This window comes from Actinia tenebrosa, unplaced genomic scaffold, assembly GCF_029948245.1.
Source record: "Actinia tenebrosa isolate PJP-AT-01 unplaced genomic scaffold, QUT_ActTen_1.0 PGA_scaffold0__85_contigs__length_37466705, whole genome shotgun sequence".
Classification (NCBI taxonomy): Eukaryota; Metazoa; Cnidaria; class Anthozoa; order Actiniaria; family Actiniidae; genus Actinia; species Actinia tenebrosa.
Genome location: NW_028292569.1, coordinates 23,838,550 through 23,858,900, shown reverse-complemented (window position 1 = coordinate 23,858,900; position 20,351 = coordinate 23,838,550). Strand labels below are relative to the sequence as shown.

Below are 20,351 nucleotides of genomic sequence, written 5' to 3'. Positions count from 1 at the left end.
ATATAGCCCAATAAGACGATATATAGCCCAATAAGACGATATAGCCCAATAAGACGCGGATATAGCCCAATAAGATGATATAGCCCAATAAGACGCGGATATAGCCCAATAAGATGATATAGCCCAATAAGACGCGGATATAGCCCAATAAGACGATATATAGCCCAATAAGACGATATATAGCCCAATAAGACGATATAGCCCAATAAGATGATATAGCCCAATAAGACGCGGATATAGCGCAATAAGATGATATATCGACGTTTCTTTTCGTCAGGCTATGAGTCCGGTCTGCGGTTTTACACACGAAAGTAGTATTCGATCAGGCTGAACACTTTCAAAGGATCACATTCTAATCGACTTATCGGTTTCGTGTTTTTTTTGGTCTTTGCTTTTCAGTTTTGTGTGTCTGTGTGTTTTTTTTGTTTTCGTTTATGTTTTTGTTTGTTTCTTTGTTTTTGTTTATGTTTTTGTTTGTTTCTTTGTTTTTGTTTTTGTTTTTGTTTTTTTGTTTTTGCTTTTTTATAAGGTCACACGATGAAAGACTACAAAATTTGAGATTATTCTCAGAATTTGTCAAGAAACGAACAAGACGATTAAATACTCATCATGTTTTTGTGCCCATACAACAGCTGTCATGGACGGTACATTGTCCACCCCCCCCCCCCCCCCCCCCACCGCAAAAAAAATACTTGCTCTAAATGCTTGATACCAAGCACCATTACCAGCATCACCACTAGCAACATCATCCGCATCATCATCACCATTATCAGCACTTAGCAATTAATCGTATTCAGTTTATTTATCTTCATCAGAGCATCAGAGAATATTTTTTGTAACAGTGTACATTTTGTCTAACCTGTATTATATATTTTATTTCTTAATAAGATATATAAAGCATTGAAACTTTGTGAAATACTCAATAGATTATTGTTATTATTATTATCACTGTTTTTCCATCTATGGACGTACCACCAGCTGTTAAAAACCTGGCTAGCTATCTTCCCGCCATGACGTCCACGTCAGTTATTGTTAATTAGACTTCTTTCTGTGGGCTTTAACTTAGAAAATACACATCATTTCCAATCGAAAACTACCATTGTAATCAAAAGCTGCTTCAATAGACTCTCACGTTTTGTCGTGTATGTGCTAATAAGCGTAAATCGTGTGTAAATTATCAAAATATAAATTTCATTTGAAAATATTTAAGTCGCCATACAGACGGACGGACGGACAGACAGACAGACAGACTGGTCATTTACGCATCAAAAAGCACATGCTGTGACGTCAAACGATAAATATGTATAAAGATATAGTTGGAATCATGCTTGGCTGAACAAGAGACGTTATGAATAAATACATCGACTTCAAGATTATTCTACCGCTTACTGATAATTCTAGGCCACTAGTACTGAATCCCACGTAAAATTTGGGCCGAAAGCTGCTGTGAAATGTGGTCTCTTTTGAAGTTAAATGAGCATGTAGCTCGAATGACTAAACAGCCTGTTACAGTGGTGAGTAACATAGATAGAAAAATAAGCCCCGTGAACGCTGCTGGAATAGTATTCAACTGGTTGAATGAATAAGTGATTATATCAATGCATAAATCAAATATTTTTTGAATTTGTAGATTCTATTCTACATCGTATAGTTATTATTGTATTCCTGCATAATGGAAGTTCTAGTAAACTAAGCTGATATCTAACACGTTGAAAACTACAAGATAAATTAAAGATGTACAAAATGCATAATATAAAATGTATTTCCCGCTCTTAAAATTCGTAATCTTTATCATAACAAATTAAGGAATTTGTAGGAAAAATAATAATATATAATATTTCTTGGTTGATGGAAAAAAAAGACATTGTAAATCGTGTATTGCTGAGAGCTGTGTGTGGAACCGAGAGACAATCTGTCACACGTCATGCTTTAATAAATATATCCTGCATATTATTTGTCAGAGGTCTTGTTGTGCTAATATCATTATAAATCCTAGAAAGGCTTTATTCTGCAATAAATTATTCAAGCAACGGATAAACAAGTAGAAGTAATCCACAGAATGCAGTATAGTTTTGTAAGAAGTCTTAAAACATCAGAAGTTGTCTGAGGCGTTGCCAGTCTGGAAATAAATTTTAGATAAAGCCATTAATATGTAGCATCCTAAAACTTTCAAACTAAGGATTAAAATATTCAATGCGTTTAGTTTTAATTCTATATTATCAGAGTTTCTTGACCGTCTTTTAAGGAAAAGTGCAATCATAAATCAATAATGTAGCGATCTTTATTCAAAGGGGACCCCCCCTTGGGTGATAATTTGTTAAAGCGTTGACTGACATGTAAGATCATACGATGTCACACAACTCAATGTTAAATGTCATCTCTTATTTGAATAGATGAAAATAATTATTAAGATAGAGCTTGTTTAGAATTTTCAAAATAGAAATATATATAAAGTATTTTAACCCTTTTTTTTTTTTTCTCTCTCTCTTTTTTCTTCTTTTTCTCTTTTCATAACTTTTCTTTTTAGACCTTTTGCTTAATTAGACAAGTCGCCCAATAAGTTCATTTTAAATTTGGTAATGAATATAGAATCTGGTTTTTATTATTGGGAATGATTATATCATTATTTATCGATTCTTATTTTCTATTTATTTTCTTTTATTCTCTTTTCATCCCTTTTCCCTTCGATGTTTTTCTGGGCTTGATTTCATTCAAACGACAACTAGAATCAACTTGTTTGTTTTCCATAGGTAAATGTAGTAAGCTGTCTGGTATTTAGCATTATATTTGGACATTTTTACCGTATTATTCTTCATCCAAGACGGGTTCCTCCAAGTGTCCGTCATCTTGTTGGCTTATCATTAGGCTTTGCATTTGGCTGGCTATGTCTCAAAAGGTAAGAGATGTCATGAACTAAAGCTTAAATAAATCATCCTACTCACTAGTTTTAGCTTTACAGACTAAATTCTTATTCCATTTGTGAGTTAGTCTTAGCCTGACTTGGATCAGCCCAGAGATCGTTTCAGGGTTTGATCATAACTATTACAATTTCCTCAAATCTGATTGGTCAAGAAAGTACTCTATTTTCCACTGATCAATCTAGGGGTCTAATTGGACAGCTGTAATTGGACAGTTGATTTTAATTGGACACCTGTAATTGGACAGTTTCATGTGCCAATCATTTTGCTTCTTTTATTTGATTGAAATCACTATATTTTTCCTCAGAAATTGTAATAGTTATGATAATTGATAAAATTTGAAGGTTTGAACAAACCTCTGGTCCTCATTCTAAGTTCAATATTTGGAATTCAGAAGTGTTGTCAGGTTTTAGCAGGTGGAATACGCTGTCATGAAACCTGTGACATAATACACCTGAACTGCTTTTTTTATTTGTCTGCTACAATCCCCATCTATCTGGGGGGAGGGGGGGATTTGAATACTTATCAAAGTTGTGACATTAATTTTTATTGGGTTTCTTGACAAGAAGTACTGGTGATGTAAGAGTGATAGCACTTGCCTTTCACCAATGTCACCCAGGTTTGATTCCCAAGATGAATGACCAAAAGCTGTAGACTTTGTAAAATAATTTATTTAATTTTTTTGGATTGATATTCTTTTGTTTCAGTGACTTGCTAATCTTGGTTCTGATCTGTGCTTTATGTTACATTTTAACATGCAAAATTCATCCTACTGCTGTTCACAAGTATGTTGTTATTAATTCATACAATTTATTTTACAAGTGGAGGAGGAGTATAGGAATCAATGACAACCCTCCCTCTCTTCAAAGGAATAATATTGTGATCCTTTCCATTCATTAATTCAGGGCAGAACTTTGGATTTAAGATTACTGTCAAGGTTCACAGCATCATCTTGACAAAAAACTCAACCCAGTACCCTGCGAAGGTTGACATTAACCTTAAGTGAAAATAGCATAAATACCCTCCCTTTTTGACTGTATAAAAATTTTATAAGCCTCATCTTGATTTGTCTGATCCAGCAGGGGCAGTTGAGGGTGTGGGGCAGGGGGAGGGGACTACAGTACCAGCTATTTTAAATCAGTATCCAGTATCAGGCCCCCCACTTTTTCCCATACTAGTCTCTTATATTTTCCAATTTTCCAATCTTAGCCCTCCACTTTTTAGGGTGCTCAGAATGCACCATGTTTGCTATCTCAGAAGAGGTCTATTACCCACAAAATAAGAAGTTGCTTATTCCAAACTTAGAATTTATATTGTTGTGTTGTTATTTCAGAGTAGTGTTTGGAGTTTCCTTTTCCATTCTTCTTGTTGCTCAAATCTACCGTATGGTACTCAGTTATGGAACAAATCATTTTGATTATACAGGGTGAGTCACCACCACCATTATTATCATCACTATTATATTCACCACCACCATCATTATCATCACCATCATCACCATCATCATCACCATCATCATCACCAGCATCATCACCAGCATCATCACCATCACTATTATCAGCATCATCACCAGCATCACATTTATCTGCATTATCACAATTATCACAATTATCATCATCATCATCATCATCATCATAATTGCCATCATTATTATCGGCAGCAGCAGCACCATCGCCATCATCAATATCGTCATCACCATTGTTATCACCACCATCATCATCATCTCCAGTATCATCATCATCTCCAGCATCACCATAACTAGCACCACCACCATCATCACCACCAACATCACTAGCATCATCACCACCAACATTGCCAGCAACATCGCCAGCATTGTCGCCAGCATCAACACCAGCATTATCACTAGTACAATCATCATCACTTTCATTACCACCATCATCATTATCAACAATAGCATCATCATAATCATCGTTATCATCATCATCAGCATCATCATCAGCATCATCATCATCAACAGCATCATCATCATCATCATCGGCATCATCACCAGCAACATTTTTTCTATTTGGTGGCCTGGAAATCCATAATTTCAAGAGGAAAATTGACACCCCAGTTTTGCAAATTTTCTCAATTCTGATTGGCTAATATTTTTTCTCAGTTCAGCTGGCAACATCGTAAATGTTAACAATTCATTGTGTTTTTCTTCAGCCGTTTAATGGTCATTGTACAGAGACTAACATATGTAGCATTTAGTCTTCATGATGGTGAGTATAAGAGATCAAACCTTGTGAGCTCTTAGAGAGAATAGGCTGCATCAGTGAGCTGTAAGGGAGATTTTTCTTTTTGTAATGTATACTAATTGTCTTGTCTTTGCTTGCAGGAGTTGGACGGAAGGAGAGTGAACTGAATGATGAACAGAAAAAAGACAAAATAGAGTAAGATATGGTCGATAAATGATGAACGATGATCAAGAGAATATGACAACTTTATGGTTCTGCCTGAAATATAAAAATCAATCGACAACATCAAATATAAACTTTTTGTCATTTTTTATGACAGACTTATTGCACTGCCAAGAAGTCATAGAATTTCTTAAATACTATTTCTACGTTCAAGGTCCTCGTAGTATCCGCCAAGGAAGTCGAATACTATGTCCGTTTGAGTGAACCGTAGTGTCTTTGTAAATGTCTCTGATCCATTTTCGAAGCTCTGTCTACTTTTCCTGCTTGATGGCTGTCTTCTCTTTAATCTTTACGACTTGGCACCCCGTTCCTTCCAATAAGATCCATGTACGTTTTCATTATGGTTCCATCAACCCACACTCATTCAATAAACTGATGATTCGTTCCCTACGAATACTTGTCTTGTTGTTTTTTTTCAGGAAGCCTCCAAGTATCCTGGAATATTTTGGATACATGTTCCATTACAGTGGTTTTCTTGTAGGACCTTCGTGTACATATGTTCAGTACATAGACTTTATTGAAGGGAAAGACATAGAGCGAGCTCGATCTAATTCCAAGGTATCCTATAGACTGATTTAAGAAAAAAATGCTGCTAATGCAGAGCTTCCAGTGCTCCCTACCCGTATTACTGATCGTACTATGGAAAAAGCCGGGTTTATTTTGTTTTGTTTTGTTTTGTTTTGTTTTTTTCCAAAGGTATTTTCTGAAAAGTAATTTTTTCGATTGGTAATGCCAAAAACATCTCAAAGGTCGTAGAAACGTAATTTAAAAAGTACTCTACGAAAAGAGTCCCATAATTTTACTTCGTTTAATTTTGCTCTTTCTTTTTTAGGGTAAAAGGAAAGACCCTTCGCCATGGGTAAGTAATATTAGAATGGGAAAGGAAAGACTCACCCTCAGTCTTCCTCGCTAAAGAAATAAAAAGAAAAAAGGAGAAACTCCAAACCAAAACTACACGCCTTTCGAATAACTGATACTAATGCTTATTCATGTACTGTAAGATCATTCAAGTCACATACGGGAGAACCTACATAGTACTCAGTTGATGTAATGTATTCAGACAATCTATTGTATTCTATTGTCGTTCTATCTGTTGTATTTTATTGTCGTTCTATCTATTGTATTCTATTGTCGTTCTATCTGTTGTATTCTATTGTCGTTCTATCTGTTGTATTCTATTGTCGTTCTATCTGTTGTATTCTATTGTCGTTCTATCTGTTGTATTCTATTGTCGTTCTATCTGTTGTATTCTATTGTCGTTCTATCTGTTGTATTCTATTGTCGTTCTATCTGTTGTATTCTATTGTCGTTCTATCTGTTGTATTCTATTGTCGTTCTATCTGTTGTATTCTATTGTCGTTCTATCTGTTGTATTCTATTGTCGTTCTATCTGTTGTATTCTATTGTCGTTCTATCTGTTGTATTATGTGATTTATTGTTGTTGTTGTTGTTTTTTTATACTTTACACCAACTGCTTGCTACGTAGGCTCGCCTGTTACGACGGCATTCAGACGGTTTGAACGGGTTCGTCCTTTTCAAACGCGCAAGCACTGGCGTTTGTCCTCTAAGCACCATGCTTGTACGAGGAAAAAGTTACCGCCGGTAGCACCAATATTTCATTTTACAGCAGTTTGTTTCATTTTCAGAAATTCATTAGAACCAAGCTACTGTCTTCAGCCTTCTTTGCTGTAGGATTCGGTTTGATTAGTCCAAGATTTAATATTACACTTAATGGAGGTGAGAGAATAAATGTTAAGTAATTTAAGTAATGCGTCCTATTGGATGAATTAATATTGTAGAGGAAGAGGTAGAAGAGGTAGTTTTAAGGCCGGTTTAGACGTACGATTTTCGCCTACAACTATCATATACAACACGCTCGCGTCTGTCGTAGGCGAGTTGTAGGCTTGATTTACACACTACGACTCGAGTTGTAGGATGGCGCGAGCGTGTTGTATACAATAGTTGTAGGCGAAAATCGTACCGTCTAAACCGGCCTTTGTGGGTTTCTAACTTGAAATAGACCCCTGGCATCTGACGTCAAAGGAGCTGAATTTGGAGAACAAAACAAAGAATTACAATCTCATAAGAATGAATAAGCTTAGATGTTTTGCCCTCCAAATTTAGGTGCATTCCCAAGGGCTGCAAGGGGTCTATTAGTTGGTTCGTTTAAACATTAAAAAAATGGAAATTACTAATATGCCGTCCTAGATTCTGGTGCACATAGTACAAATGTTCTAGATTATAAACGTCTTATAAGGGTTCAGATAACAGGTAATATCGTTCAAATGACCCTTTAGAGTTTACAAATGCACGTTTTTATGTTTTAGATCCAGATTTTATAGGCAGAACTTCATTCCTTAGACGAATTTGGTATGCTTGGGTCAGTATTGCTGCGTTAAGATTCAAGTATTACCTGGCATTTGCGTTAGGTAAGTTGGGTGTTCCTTGGGTGCGGCCATCTTGGATCGTAAGGCATCATGGGGCATCCAGGATACAAATAATAATAATAATGATAATAATAATAATAATAATGATAATAATAATAATAATAATGATAATAATAATAATAATAATGATAATAATAGATTCTTAAAAGCGCATAAAACGAGTCTCCATGCTCTTTACGATAATTTTTAAGACCTATACAAATGCAAACTAATCTATCTATCTAGGTAAAATTGATTAATTAGAATTATGCTGTAACCGTGTGGGTCTACTCCCCACCATGAGCGCTCCAACCATATAGAGCTATGGTTCATTAAACGCATCTTTTGTTTTCCGTGCACCCAATAGATACTTAGTACTTTTCTGCATATAGTTAGTATAGTCATGCAAAATTCATGTCTTCTTTTCAACAGTAATTTTACTGTATCTTTTGAATTCAAAGGCGAATTGGGCTTGGTCAGTTGTGGCCTCGGTTTCAGTGGCTATGATGAAGAGGGAAATGAAGAATGGGAGAATGCTAGGAATCTCAATGCCTGGAATGTTGAGGTATGAATCTTGAGTCATAAAAATATCTGAAAAAAAATGCTTTTTGAATTATTCGATGCGCGCGCAGCGTTGCTGTGGATCAATAGACCACTTGCAGCACGTCGGAATGCAGCTCAATTTGGAGGACATAACAATAGGTATCCAATTCTCAGAAGGTTGAAATTCTTTTGTTTTGTCCTTCAAATAGCCCATTCCGAGATATGCTTCGCTTGTCACGCACAAAGTTTTCAGTTCGAGGCTACGTGCTAAATGCTCTAATTTCATTATAATTTTTTCACTTTTTTTTCAGTTTCCGACATCGCTCAAGATGGTTGTCGATAACTGGAATGTATCTACAGCAAAATGGCTACGAAGGTAAACCTAGATCAAAAATTTTTTATTGAAAAAGACGCCATTATAACGAAGAATACTTGCAAATATTTCTCTTGCAAATTTTTTGATAAGCCATGATAAAGCAATGAAACAAGAAGACCCTTGAGAAAAATACTCCAGTTTCGAGTTAGCTGTTGCTCAGGGTTAGCCTCCACTTTGTACAAAATATTCACGTGTTTCATTCAAGGTCCTTGGAATTTCAAATTGTTTGTATTGTTGAAGTTGTGCATTCTTAACTTCACCGTTGGTATTTATGAATATTTAGACACTGATACGAGGCTAACCCTGTGTAAATGAGTCTGTTATCAAGGAACACGGCGGTAATTTTTCCGAACTTGGAGATGGTCTATTTACAGATTACTGACGTCGCATCGCTGACGCAAGCAAGCCTTACATACATTATTTGAGAATGTGTTTATATCTTAGAACTGTCCACGCAAGAGTCCCTTACCAGAAAGCTGCACTAACGTTTGCTACATCAGTTATTTGGCATGGATTGTACCCTGGTTACTTCCTGGTAGCTACTGCTTCCTTACTCCTCAACCAAGTATCAAAAGCCGTAAGTATCAAGCAAAGAGGCACGAAGGACTACGTTAAAGGGTGACAAGAATGGGGCATTGTATGGAGATAGAAAAATTGAGCCGCACTGCTGCTTCTTTTACCCTATTTTATCAACCTTAGTCTGAAGTCACTCAAAATGAACAAGAACTGACTTAATCAACCTAAGTCTGGAGTCACTCAAAATCAACCAAGACTGACATATTTCTGGCTACCTTACCCCTTTGCCTTCTTTTTGTTACAACACGTTCCATCTCCCACCCAAACAGATGCAAGTAGTGCACTCCATACTCAGCCATGCATACCACGTCCTATCTCCCACCCAAACAGATGCAAGTAGTGCACTCCATACCCAGCCATCCATACCACGTCCCATCTCCCACCCAAACAGATGCAAGTAGTGCACTCCATACTCAGCCATGCATACCACGTCCTATCTTCCACCCTAACGGATGGAGACACCATGAAGGCTTTTGATACATGTCGTATTGAAGTCTATTCTCCTTCACAGCTGCTATTAGTGTCGTCACGCAACGCTCACTCCCCTAAGTAGCTAGTACTTAGTACTTATATAGGGGAGTGAGCGTGGCGTGACGACACTAATAGCACTGAGCTGCGTAGAAAACTAATTAAAGTCCTGTGTTTCTCCAATGAATACATCAAAGGATAACTATGTCATTTCCCAGAATACCTTTCAGTCCCAGCTTCTATGTTCCATGTTTTGAACCCGCCAAAAATTTCGCAATTTAGCGTATACTTTCCTGTTAAAAACATTTAATTGGTAATAATTCAACATGAACTAAAATGACGTCTCCAATTTATATGAAGGTACAAAGATGACCCACTAGCCGACCAAGTCATTTGATTCCGGTGATCCCTCGGGAATAAAGAGAAAATACTTGCCCGGATCTGTGTCACTAGGCTCGGTTCCAGGGCGTCATAGGATAGCGGGCGTTCCCACACCACCGCGGCTGCTAATCGAGCCTGCATGGTCACCTGACATTCCAGGCCCTAGCGGGAAGAGTCAGTGTGACTTCCATTTAACTAATAGACCTTATTCGTGGTGTGACAATGTTTTCCCAATTAAACGTGACAAACCTCTGGGGAAATGAAGAACTATTGTTTTGCAACTCGTCGGGATATCATCGTTATTCCTTTCGTATCCTTTGGGATACTCATGAATTTTTCGAAGAGTAAAAACAAAAGAAAATGAATCCTCTGGAGGTTCGTCACGCTGAATTGGGGAAACATTGTCACACCACGAATAAGATCTATTCTCTTTTCCCCTAAAGGTAAGACGTGCTTATGGTCACGTGTATAATGATCTGTCTTCTATTGGTCAACAAATCTTGCTGCTCCTCCAGATCGCAGTTAATATTCTTCTTCTGACTTACTGCACCATTCCATTCCCGCTGCTCACATTTGATCTTGGATATCAATTCTTCAAGTAAGAACAACAATTCTTTATATTCATTTAACTTTTGGAATTCATAAATCCTAGGAAATCAAATCATACTTGAATATGTTACTTGAAAACTCTTAATTGAAATTTAAAATTTCACAAGAAGTGATGATTCAGTATATGTGGACCTTTTGTTTTAGGATTCTATCTTTGAGTTAGCCATTCCCTAAAGTGCACCACAATCTCTCAAGGTTCTAACACCTCATTTGACTGACTCTATATATAATATTTCCAATTTCAGATCAATGCATTTCTTTGGCCACATCGTGTGCTGCCTGGGTCTAGTATTCTTCTACATGCGTAGTCAGCCACGACCTAAACCAAAAGAGCCCACCCTTTCAACCAGCAATACTAATCACGTGATCAAACCGGAACTGCAGTTAACGCAAGAAAGGAATGGAGCGAGGCTACTAAACAACAACCCGCTACATCTGAGACAAAATCAATCCCACTTCAAGGGAAGCTTTTAAAAAAGAACTGGTCACTTAATTGAGCCATGAAGACTAGCCCCTTTTTACAGAGATACCGCTGGGTCTGATGACCACAGGCGCAAGTATTCCTCGTTCACAAGTTTTCAAGGGAGGAAGGTTGCCGACATTTTTAAGCCAATCAAAAGAACGATAATACAGAGAATTGGTCTTTAAATAAACCTCTTTTTACCTCAGCCATCTTGTTTTCCCATTTCAGTTCAAGTGTCATTGTCTATAGTATTATTTCTTCTTTTAACGGAAGACACATGAATATGGATACGACTCAAACAAATAATCTTATTCTCAAGGGAAAGACACGTGGCCCCAAATGCGGGAACATTGCGCCCAAGGTAAAAAGGTTATTGCACAACATTATTTTGTTAAAACTTAGAGTAATTGTGCCTGACATTAGGGCTTCAAAAGTTGTCTTGCAAATGGTTTAAACAGCTTGATAAAGTTTCATTAATATGAAACATTGCAGCCCGTCAAAATATTCAAATTTCCCATAATTCCTTGCTTTTTAGGGGAAACCCCAATGTATGATGGGAATGTAACAGTACTGAATACGATATTCATTATTCATTAAAAACCTTTTTGTATTTTTAAAAGTATGTTTAAGAATAAACATTTCGCAATCCATTTCTCCTTCATCCAAATAATTTACACGTTAAAAAGAAAAGGCAATTGTACTTAAACCATCCTCATTATACATTAAATTTCAAAACGTATCACTTTCGTCGCAAATCAACAAAATTGTAGATTATAGTTGATACTTTTTAAATTAAAACTATTAGAAAAACAACTTAACTCTGCAACACAATACAGTATCGCTATTTCCTAAATAGTCTTATATTTTTCACACAACAATATTTTGTGGTATTGTCGTTTCAAAATTTAGCTTTCTGATTGCGCGACGAAAGTAAAAACTTGAGCGCGCGCGATTCAAATTTTTGACAATTGTTGTTTGCGCATTAACGCTTGCTCGTTAGGAGAAATACGCATTTAATCAAAGTAATTCGGTCAGTTTTTACTTTTTTTTTTGTGTCATAAATTCTTTAGAATTCCGATACACAATTACGATTTTGAAACAACAATACCACGAACATACAAAGTACATCATTTATTTACACATTTCCCAAATTTATGCATTATTTATGAAGGATGCAAAATAGGTTATTTTTGGGCAAAAAGCATAGGCTATAGTCCATTGTATTGATGGATTTTGGACCATTTTCACACCTCATCCAAATATATGCATTATTCATGGCTGCAAAATAGGTCATTTTTGGCCATTTTTAGGCAAAAAGCATGGGCTATAGCCCATGATTTTGATCGATTTTGGACCATGTTCACACCTCATCCAAATATGTGCATTATTTATGAACAATGCAAAATAGGTCATTTTTGGCCATTTTTAGGCAAAAAGCATGGGCTATAGCCCATGGTTTTGATCGATTTTGGACCATTTTCACACCTCATCCAAATATATGCATTATTTATGAACGATGCAAAATAGCTCATTTTTGGGCAAAAAGGCATGGGCTATAGCCCATGGTTTTGATCGATTTTGGACCATTTTCACACCTCATCCAAATATGTGCATTATTTATGAACGATGCAGAATAGGTCATTTTTGGCCATTTTTAGGCAAAATGCATGGGCTATAGCCCATGATTTTGATCGATTTATGACCATTTTCACACCTCATCCAAATATATGCATTATTTATGAAGGATGCAAAATAGGTCATTTTTGGCCATTTTTTGGCAAAAAGCATGGGCTATAGCCCATGGTTTTGATCAATTTTGGACCATTTTCACACCTCATCCAAATATATGCATTATTTATGAAGGATGCAAAATAGCTCATTTTTTGCCATTTTTGGGCATGGGCTATAGCCCATGATTTTGATCGATTTTGGACCATTTTCACACCTCATCCAAATATATGCATTATTTATGAAAGATGCAAAATAGGTCATTTTTGGGCAAAAAGCATGAGCTATAGTCCATGGTTTTGATTGATTTTGGCCCCCTTTCACACCTTATCCAAATATATGCATTTATTATGGACAATGCAGAATAGGTCATTTTTGGCCATTTTTAGCCAAAAAGCATGCGCTATAGCCCATGGTTTTGATCGATTTTGGACCATTTTCACACCTCATCCAAATATATGCATTATTTATGAACGATGCAAAATAGCTCATTTTTGGGCAAAAAGCATGGGCTATAGCCCATGGTTTTGATCGATTTTGGACCATTTTCACACCTCATCCAAATATGTGCATTATTTATGAACGATGCAGAATAGGTCATTTTTGGCCATTTTTAGGCAAAATGCATGGGCTATAGCCCATGATTTTGATCGATTTATGACCATTTTCACACCTCATCCAAATATATGCATTATTTATGAAGGATGCAAAATAGGTCATTTTTGGCCATTTTTTGGCAAAAAGCATGGGCTATAGCCCATGGTTTTGATCAATTTTGGACCATTTTCACACCTCATCCAAATATATGCATTATTTATGAAGGATGCAAAATAGCTCATTTTTTGCCATTTTTGGGCATGGGCTATAGCCCATGATTTTGATCGATTTTGGACCATTTTCACACCTCATCCAAATATATGCATTATTTATGAAAGATGCAAAATAGGTCATTTTTGGGCAAAAAGCATGAGCTATAGTCCATGGTTTTGATTGATTTTGGCCCCCTTTCACACCTTATCCAAATATATGCATTTATTATGGACAATGCAGAATAGGTCATTTTTGGCCATTTTTAGCCAAAAAGCATGCGCTATAGCCCATGGTTTTGATCGATTTTGGACCATTTTCACACCTCATCCAAATATATGCATTATTCATGGCTGCAAAATAGGTCATTTTTGGCCATTTTTAGGCAAAAACAATGGGCTATAGCCCATGGTTTTGATCAATTTTGGACCATGTTCACACCTCATCCAAATATATGCATTATTTATGAACGATGCAAAATAGCTCATTTTTGGGCAAAAAGCAGGGGCTATAGCCCATGGTTTTGATCGATTTTGGAACATTTTCACACCTCATCCAAATATGTGCATTATTTATGAACGATGCAGAATAGGTCATTTTTGGCCTTTTTTAGGCAAAAAGCATGGGCTATAGCCCATGATTTTGATCGATTTATTACCATTTTCACACCTCATATAAATATATGCATTATTTATGAAAGATGCAAAATAGGTCATTTTTGGCCATTTTTGGGCAAAAAGCATGGGCTATAGCCCATGGTTTTGATCAATTTTGGACCATTTTCAATCCTCATCCAAATATATGCATTATTTATGAAGGATGCAAAATAGCTCATTTTTTGCCATTTTTGGGCATGGGCTATAGCCCATGATTTTGATCGATTTTGGACCATTTTCACACCTCATCCAAATATATGCATTATTTATGAAAGATGCAAAATAGGTCATTTTTGGGCAAAAAGCATGAGCTATAGTCCATGGTTTTGATTGATTTTGGCCCCCTTTCACACCTTATCCAAATATATGCATTTATTATGAACAATGCAGAATAGGTCATTTTTGGCCATTTTTAGCCAAAACGCATGCGCTATAGCCCATGGTTTTGATCGATTTTGGACCATTTTCACACCTCATCCAAATATATGCATTGTTTATGAACGATGCAAAATAGGTCATTTTTGGCCATTTTTAGGCAAAAACAATGGGCTATAGCCCATGGTTTTGATCAATTTTCGACCATGTTCACACCTCATCCAAATATATGCATTATTTATGAACGATGCAAAATAGCTCATTTTTGGGCAAAAAGCATGGGCTATAGCCCATGGTTTTGATCGATTTTGGAACATTTTCACACCTCATCCAAATATGTGCATTATTTATGAACGATGCAGAATAGGTCATTTTTGGCCTTTTTTAAGCAAAAAGCATGGGCTATAGCCCATGATTTTGATCGATTTATGACCATTTTCACACCTCATCCAAATATATGCATTATTTATGAACGATGCAAAATAGGTCATTTTTGGCCATTTTTGGGCAAAAAGCATGGGCTATAGCCCATGGTTTTGATCAATTTTGGACCATTTTCACACCTCATCCAAATATATGCATTATTTATGAAGGATGCAAAATAGGTCATTTTTGGCTATTTTTAGGCAAAAAGCATGGGCTATAGCCCATGGTTTTGATCAATTTTGGACCATTTTCACACCTCATCCAAATATATGCATTATTTATGAAGGATGCAAAATAGCTCATTTTTTGCCATTTTTGGGCATGGGCTATAGCCCATGATTTTGATCGATTTTGGACCATTTTCACACCTCATCCAAATATATGCATTATTTATGAAAGATGCAAAATAGGTCATTTTTGGGCAAAAAGCATGGGCTATAGCCCATGATTTTGATCGATTTTGGACCATTTTCACACCTCATCCAAATATATGCATTATTTATGAAAGATGCAAAATAGGTCATTTTTGGGCAAAAAGCATAAGCTATAGTCCATGGTTTTGATTGATTTTGGCCCCCTTTCACACCTTATCCAAATATATGCATTTATTATGGACAATGCAGAATAGGTCATTTTTGGCCATTTTTAGCCAAAAAGCATGCGCTATAGCCCATGGTTTTGATCGATTTTGGACCATTTTCACACCTCATCCAAATATATGCATTATTCATGGCTGCAAAATAGGTCATTTTTGGCCATTTTTAGGCAAAAACAATGGGCTATAGCCCATGGTTTTGATCAATTTTGGACCATGTTCACACCTCATCCAAATATATGCATTATTTATGAAGGATGCAAAATAGCTCATTTTTGGGCAAAAAGCATGGGCTATAGCCCATGGTTTTGATCGATTTTGGAACATTTTCACACCTCATCCAAATATGTGCATTATTTATGAACGATGCAGAATAGGTCATTTTTGGCCTTTTTTAGGCAAAAAGCATGGGCTATAGCCCATGATTTTCATCGATTTATTACCATTTTCACACCTCATATAAATGTATGCATTATTTATGAAAGATGCAAAATAGGTCATTTTTGGCCATTTTTGGGCAAAAAGCATGGGCTATAGCCCATGGTTTTGATCAATTTTGGACCATTTTCACACCTCATCCAAATATATGCATTATTTATGAAGGATGCAAAATAGCTCATTTTTTGCCATTTTTGGGCATGGGCTATAGCCCATGGTTTTGATCGATTTTGGACCATTTTCACACCTCATCCAAATATATGCATTATTTATGAACGATGCTAAATAGCTCATTTTTGGGCAAAAAGCATGGGCTATAGCCCATGGTTTTGATCGATTTTGGACCATTTTCACACCTCATCCAAATATGTGCATTATTTATGAACGATGCAGAATAGGTCATTTTTGGCCTTTTTTAGGTAAAAAGCATGTGCTATTGCCCATGATTTTGATCGATTTATGACCATTTTCACACCTCATCCAAATATATGCATTATTTATGAAGGATGCAAAATAGGTCATTTTTGGCCATTTTTAGGAAAAAAGCATGGGCTATAGCCCATGGTTTTGATCGATTTTGGACCATTTTCACACCTCATCCAAATATGTGCATTATTTATGAACGATGCAGAATAGGTCATTTTTGGCCTTTTTTAGGCAAAAAGCATGTGCTATTGCCCATGATTTTGATCGATTTTGGACCATTTTCACACCTCATCCAAATATATGCATTATTTATGAAGGATGCAAAATAGGTCATTTTTGGCCATTTTTGGGCAAAAAGCATGGGCTATAGCCCATGGTTTTGATCAATTTTGGACCATTTTCACACCTCATCCAAATATATGCATTATTTATGAAGGATGCAAAATAGCTCATTTTTTGCCATTTTTGGGCATGGGCTATAGCCCATGATTTTGATCGATTTTGGACCATTTTCACACCTCATCCAAATATATGCATTATTTATGAAAGATGCAAAATAGGTCATTTTTGGGCAAAAAGCATGGGCTATAGCCCATGATTTTGATCGATTTTGGACCATTTTCACACCTCATCATAATATATGCATTATTTATGAAAGATGCAAAATAGGTCATTTTTGGGCAAAAAGCATAAGCTATAGTCCATGGTTTTGATTGATTTTTGCCCCCTTTCACACCTTATCCAAATATATGCATTTATTATGGACAATGCAGAATAGGTCATTTTTGGCCATTTTTAGCCAAAAAGCATGCGCTATAGCCCATGGTTTTGATCGATTTTGGACCATTTTCACACCTCATCCAAATATATGCATTATTCATGGCTGCAAAATAGGTCATTTTTGGCCATTTTTAGGCAAAAACAATGGGCTATAGCCCATGGTTTTGATCGATTTTGGAACATTTTCACACCTCATCCAAATATGTGCATTATTTATGAACGATGCAGAATAGGTCATTTTTGGCCTTTTTTAGGCAAAAAGCATGGGCTATAGCCCATGATTTTGATCGATTTATTACCATTTTCACACCTCATATAAATATATGCATTATTTATGAAAGATGCAAAATAGGTCATTTTTGGCCATTTTTGGGCAAAAAGCATGGGCTATAGCCCATGGTTTTGATCAATTTTGGACCATTTTCACACCTCATCCAAATATATGCATTATTTATGAAGGATGCAAAATAGCTCATTTTTTGCCATTTTTGGGCATGGGCTATAGCCCATGGTTTTGATCGATTTTGGACCATTTTCACACCTCATCCAAATATATGCATTATTTATGAACGATGCTAAATAGCTCATTTTTGGGCAAAAAGCATGGGCTATAGCCCATGGTTTTGATCGATTTTGGACCATTTTCACACCTCATCCAAATATGTGCATTATTTATGAACGATGCAGAATAGGTCATTTTTGGCCTTTTTTAGGCAAAAAGCATGTGCTATTGCCCATGATTTTGATCGATTTATGACCATTTTCACACCTCATCCAAATATATGCATTATTTATGAAGGATGCAAAATAGGTCATTTTTGGCCATTTTTAGGAAAAAAGCATGGGCTATAGCCCATGGTTTTGATCGATTTTGGACCATTTTCACACCTCATCCAAATATATGCATTATTTATGAACGATGCTAAATAGCTCATTTTTGGGCAAAAAGCATGGGCTATAGCCCATGGTTTCGATCGATTTTGGACCATTTTCACACCTCATCCAAATATGTGCATTATTTATGAACGATGCAGAATAGGTCATTTTTGGCCTTTTTTAGGCAAAAAGCATGTGCTATTGCCCATGATTTTGATCGATTTATGACCATTTTCACACCTCATCCAAATATATGCATTATTTATGAAGGATGCAAAATAGGTCATTTTTGGCCATTTTTGGGCAAAAAGCATGGGCTATAGCCCATGGTTTTGATCAATTTTTGACCATTTTCACACCTCATCCAAATATATGCATTATTTATGAAGGATGCAAAATAGCTCATTTTTTGCCATTTTTGGGCATGGGCTATAGCCCATGATTTTGATCGATTTTGGACCATTTTCACACCTTATCCAAATATATGCATTATTTATGAAAGATGCAAAATAGGTCATTTTTGGGAAAAAAGCATGAGCTATAGTCCATGGTTTTGATTGATTTTGGCCCCCTTTCACACCTTATCCTAATATATGCATTTATTATGAACAATGCAGAATAGGTCATTTTTGGCCATTTTTAGCCAAAAAGCATGCGCTATAGCCCATGGTTTTGATCGATTTTGGACCATTTTCACACCTCATCCAAATATATGCATTATTCAAGGCAGCAAAATAGGTCATTTTTGGCCATTTTTAGGTAAAAACAATGTGCTATAGCCAATGATTTTGATCGATTTTGGACCATGTTCACACCTCTTTCAAATATGTGCATTATTTATGAACAATGCAAAATAGGTCATTTTTGGCCATTTTTAGACAAAAAGCATGGGCTATTGCCCATGATTTTGATCGATTTTTGACCATTTTCACACCTCATCCAAATGTATATATTATTTATGAAGGATGCAAAATAGGTCATTTTTGGCCAATTTTGGGCAAAAAGCATGGGCTATAGCCCATGGTTTTGATCAATTTTGGACCATTTTCATACCTCATCCAAATATATGCATTATTTATGAAGGATGCAAAATAGCTCATTTTTGGGCAAAAAGCATGGGCTATAGCCCATGGTTTTGATCGATTTTGGACCATTTTCACACCTCATCCAAATATGTGCGTTATTTATGAACGATGCAGAATAGGTCATTTTTGGCCATTTTTAGGTAAAAAGCATGGGCTAAATCCCATGATTTTAATCGATTTTGGACCATTTTCTCACCTCATCCAAATATATGCATTACTTATGAAGGATGCAAAATAGGTCATTTTTGGCCATTTTTGGGCAAGAAGCATGGGCTATTGCCCATGATTTTGATCGATTTTGGACCATTTTCACACCTCATCAAAATATATATATTATTTATGAAGGATGCAAAATAGCTATTTTTCCCCCATTTTTGGGCAAAAACCATAGGCTATAGCCCATGGTTTTGATCGATTTTTGACCATTTTCACACCTCATCCAAATATATGCATTATTTATGAACGATGCAGAATAGGTCATTTTTGGCCATTTTTAGGCAAAAAACATGGGCTATAGCCCATGATTTTGATCGATTTATGACCATTTTCACACCTCATCCAAATATATGCATTATTTATGAAGGATGCAAAATAGGTCATTTTTGGCCATTTCTGGGCAAAAAGCATGGGCTATAGCCCATGGTTTTGATCAATTTTTGACCACTTTCACACCTCATCTAAATATATGCATTATTTATGAAGAATGCAAAATAGCTCATTTTTTGCCATTGTCTCTCATGGGCTATAGCCCATGATTTTGATCGATTTTGGACCATTTTCACACCTCATCCAAATATATGCATTATTTATGAAAGATGCAAAATAGGTCATTTTTGGGCAAAAAGCATGAGCTATAGTCCATGGTTTTGATCGATTTTGGACCATTTTCACACCTCATCAAAATATATGCATTTTCTATGAAGGATGCAAAATAGCTCATTTTTGGGCAAAAAGCATGGGCTATAGCCCATGGTTT

The 20,351-nt window shown here is 36.1% G+C and overlaps 1 protein-coding gene and 1 long non-coding RNA gene across 2 annotated transcripts; one reads left to right on the top strand and one right to left on the bottom strand.

Annotated features, from left to right (window-relative positions):
- Positions 1–1,298: 1,298 nt before the first annotated feature.
- Positions 1,299–11,833, top strand: LOC116295135 (membrane-bound glycerophospholipid O-acyltransferase 1). Its single transcript, XM_031702879.2, has 15 exons — positions 1,299–1,514; positions 2,751–2,896; positions 3,626–3,703; positions 4,252–4,344; positions 5,088–5,143; positions 5,260–5,314; positions 5,761–5,899; positions 6,174–6,200; positions 6,988–7,078; positions 7,669–7,770; positions 8,229–8,332; positions 8,622–8,686; positions 9,131–9,263; positions 10,555–10,709; positions 10,966–11,833. The coding sequence occupies exons 1-15, from the start codon at positions 1,452–1,454 to the stop codon at positions 11,192–11,194; spliced, it is 1,536 nt and encodes a 511-aa protein (XP_031558739.1). The 5' UTR covers positions 1,299–1,451; the 3' UTR covers positions 11,195–11,833.
- Positions 1,914–2,908, bottom strand: LOC116295136 (uncharacterized). The gene is made up of 2 exons (XR_004196993.2): positions 2,802–2,908; positions 1,914–2,119 (listed from the first exon to the last, which is right to left on the bottom strand). It is a non-coding gene; the product is annotated as an uncharacterized LOC116295136 (long non-coding RNA).
- Positions 11,834–20,351: the final 8,518 nt, after the last annotated feature.

Excerpts from the sequence above, each read along its gene's own strand:
- LOC116295135 (XM_031702879.2), top strand. The coding sequence starts at position 1,452 with ATGTGGTCTCTTTTGAAGTTAAATGAGCATGTAGCTCGAATGACTAAA. Across the intron at positions 5,315-5,760 it reads CAGAAAAAAGACAAAATAGA|GAAGCCTCCAAGTATCCTGG; the intron begins GTAAGATATGGT and ends GTTTTTTTTCAG. Across the intron at positions 6,201-6,987 it reads GGAAAGACCCTTCGCCATGG|AAATTCATTAGAACCAAGCT; the intron begins GTAAGTAATATT and ends TTTCATTTTCAG.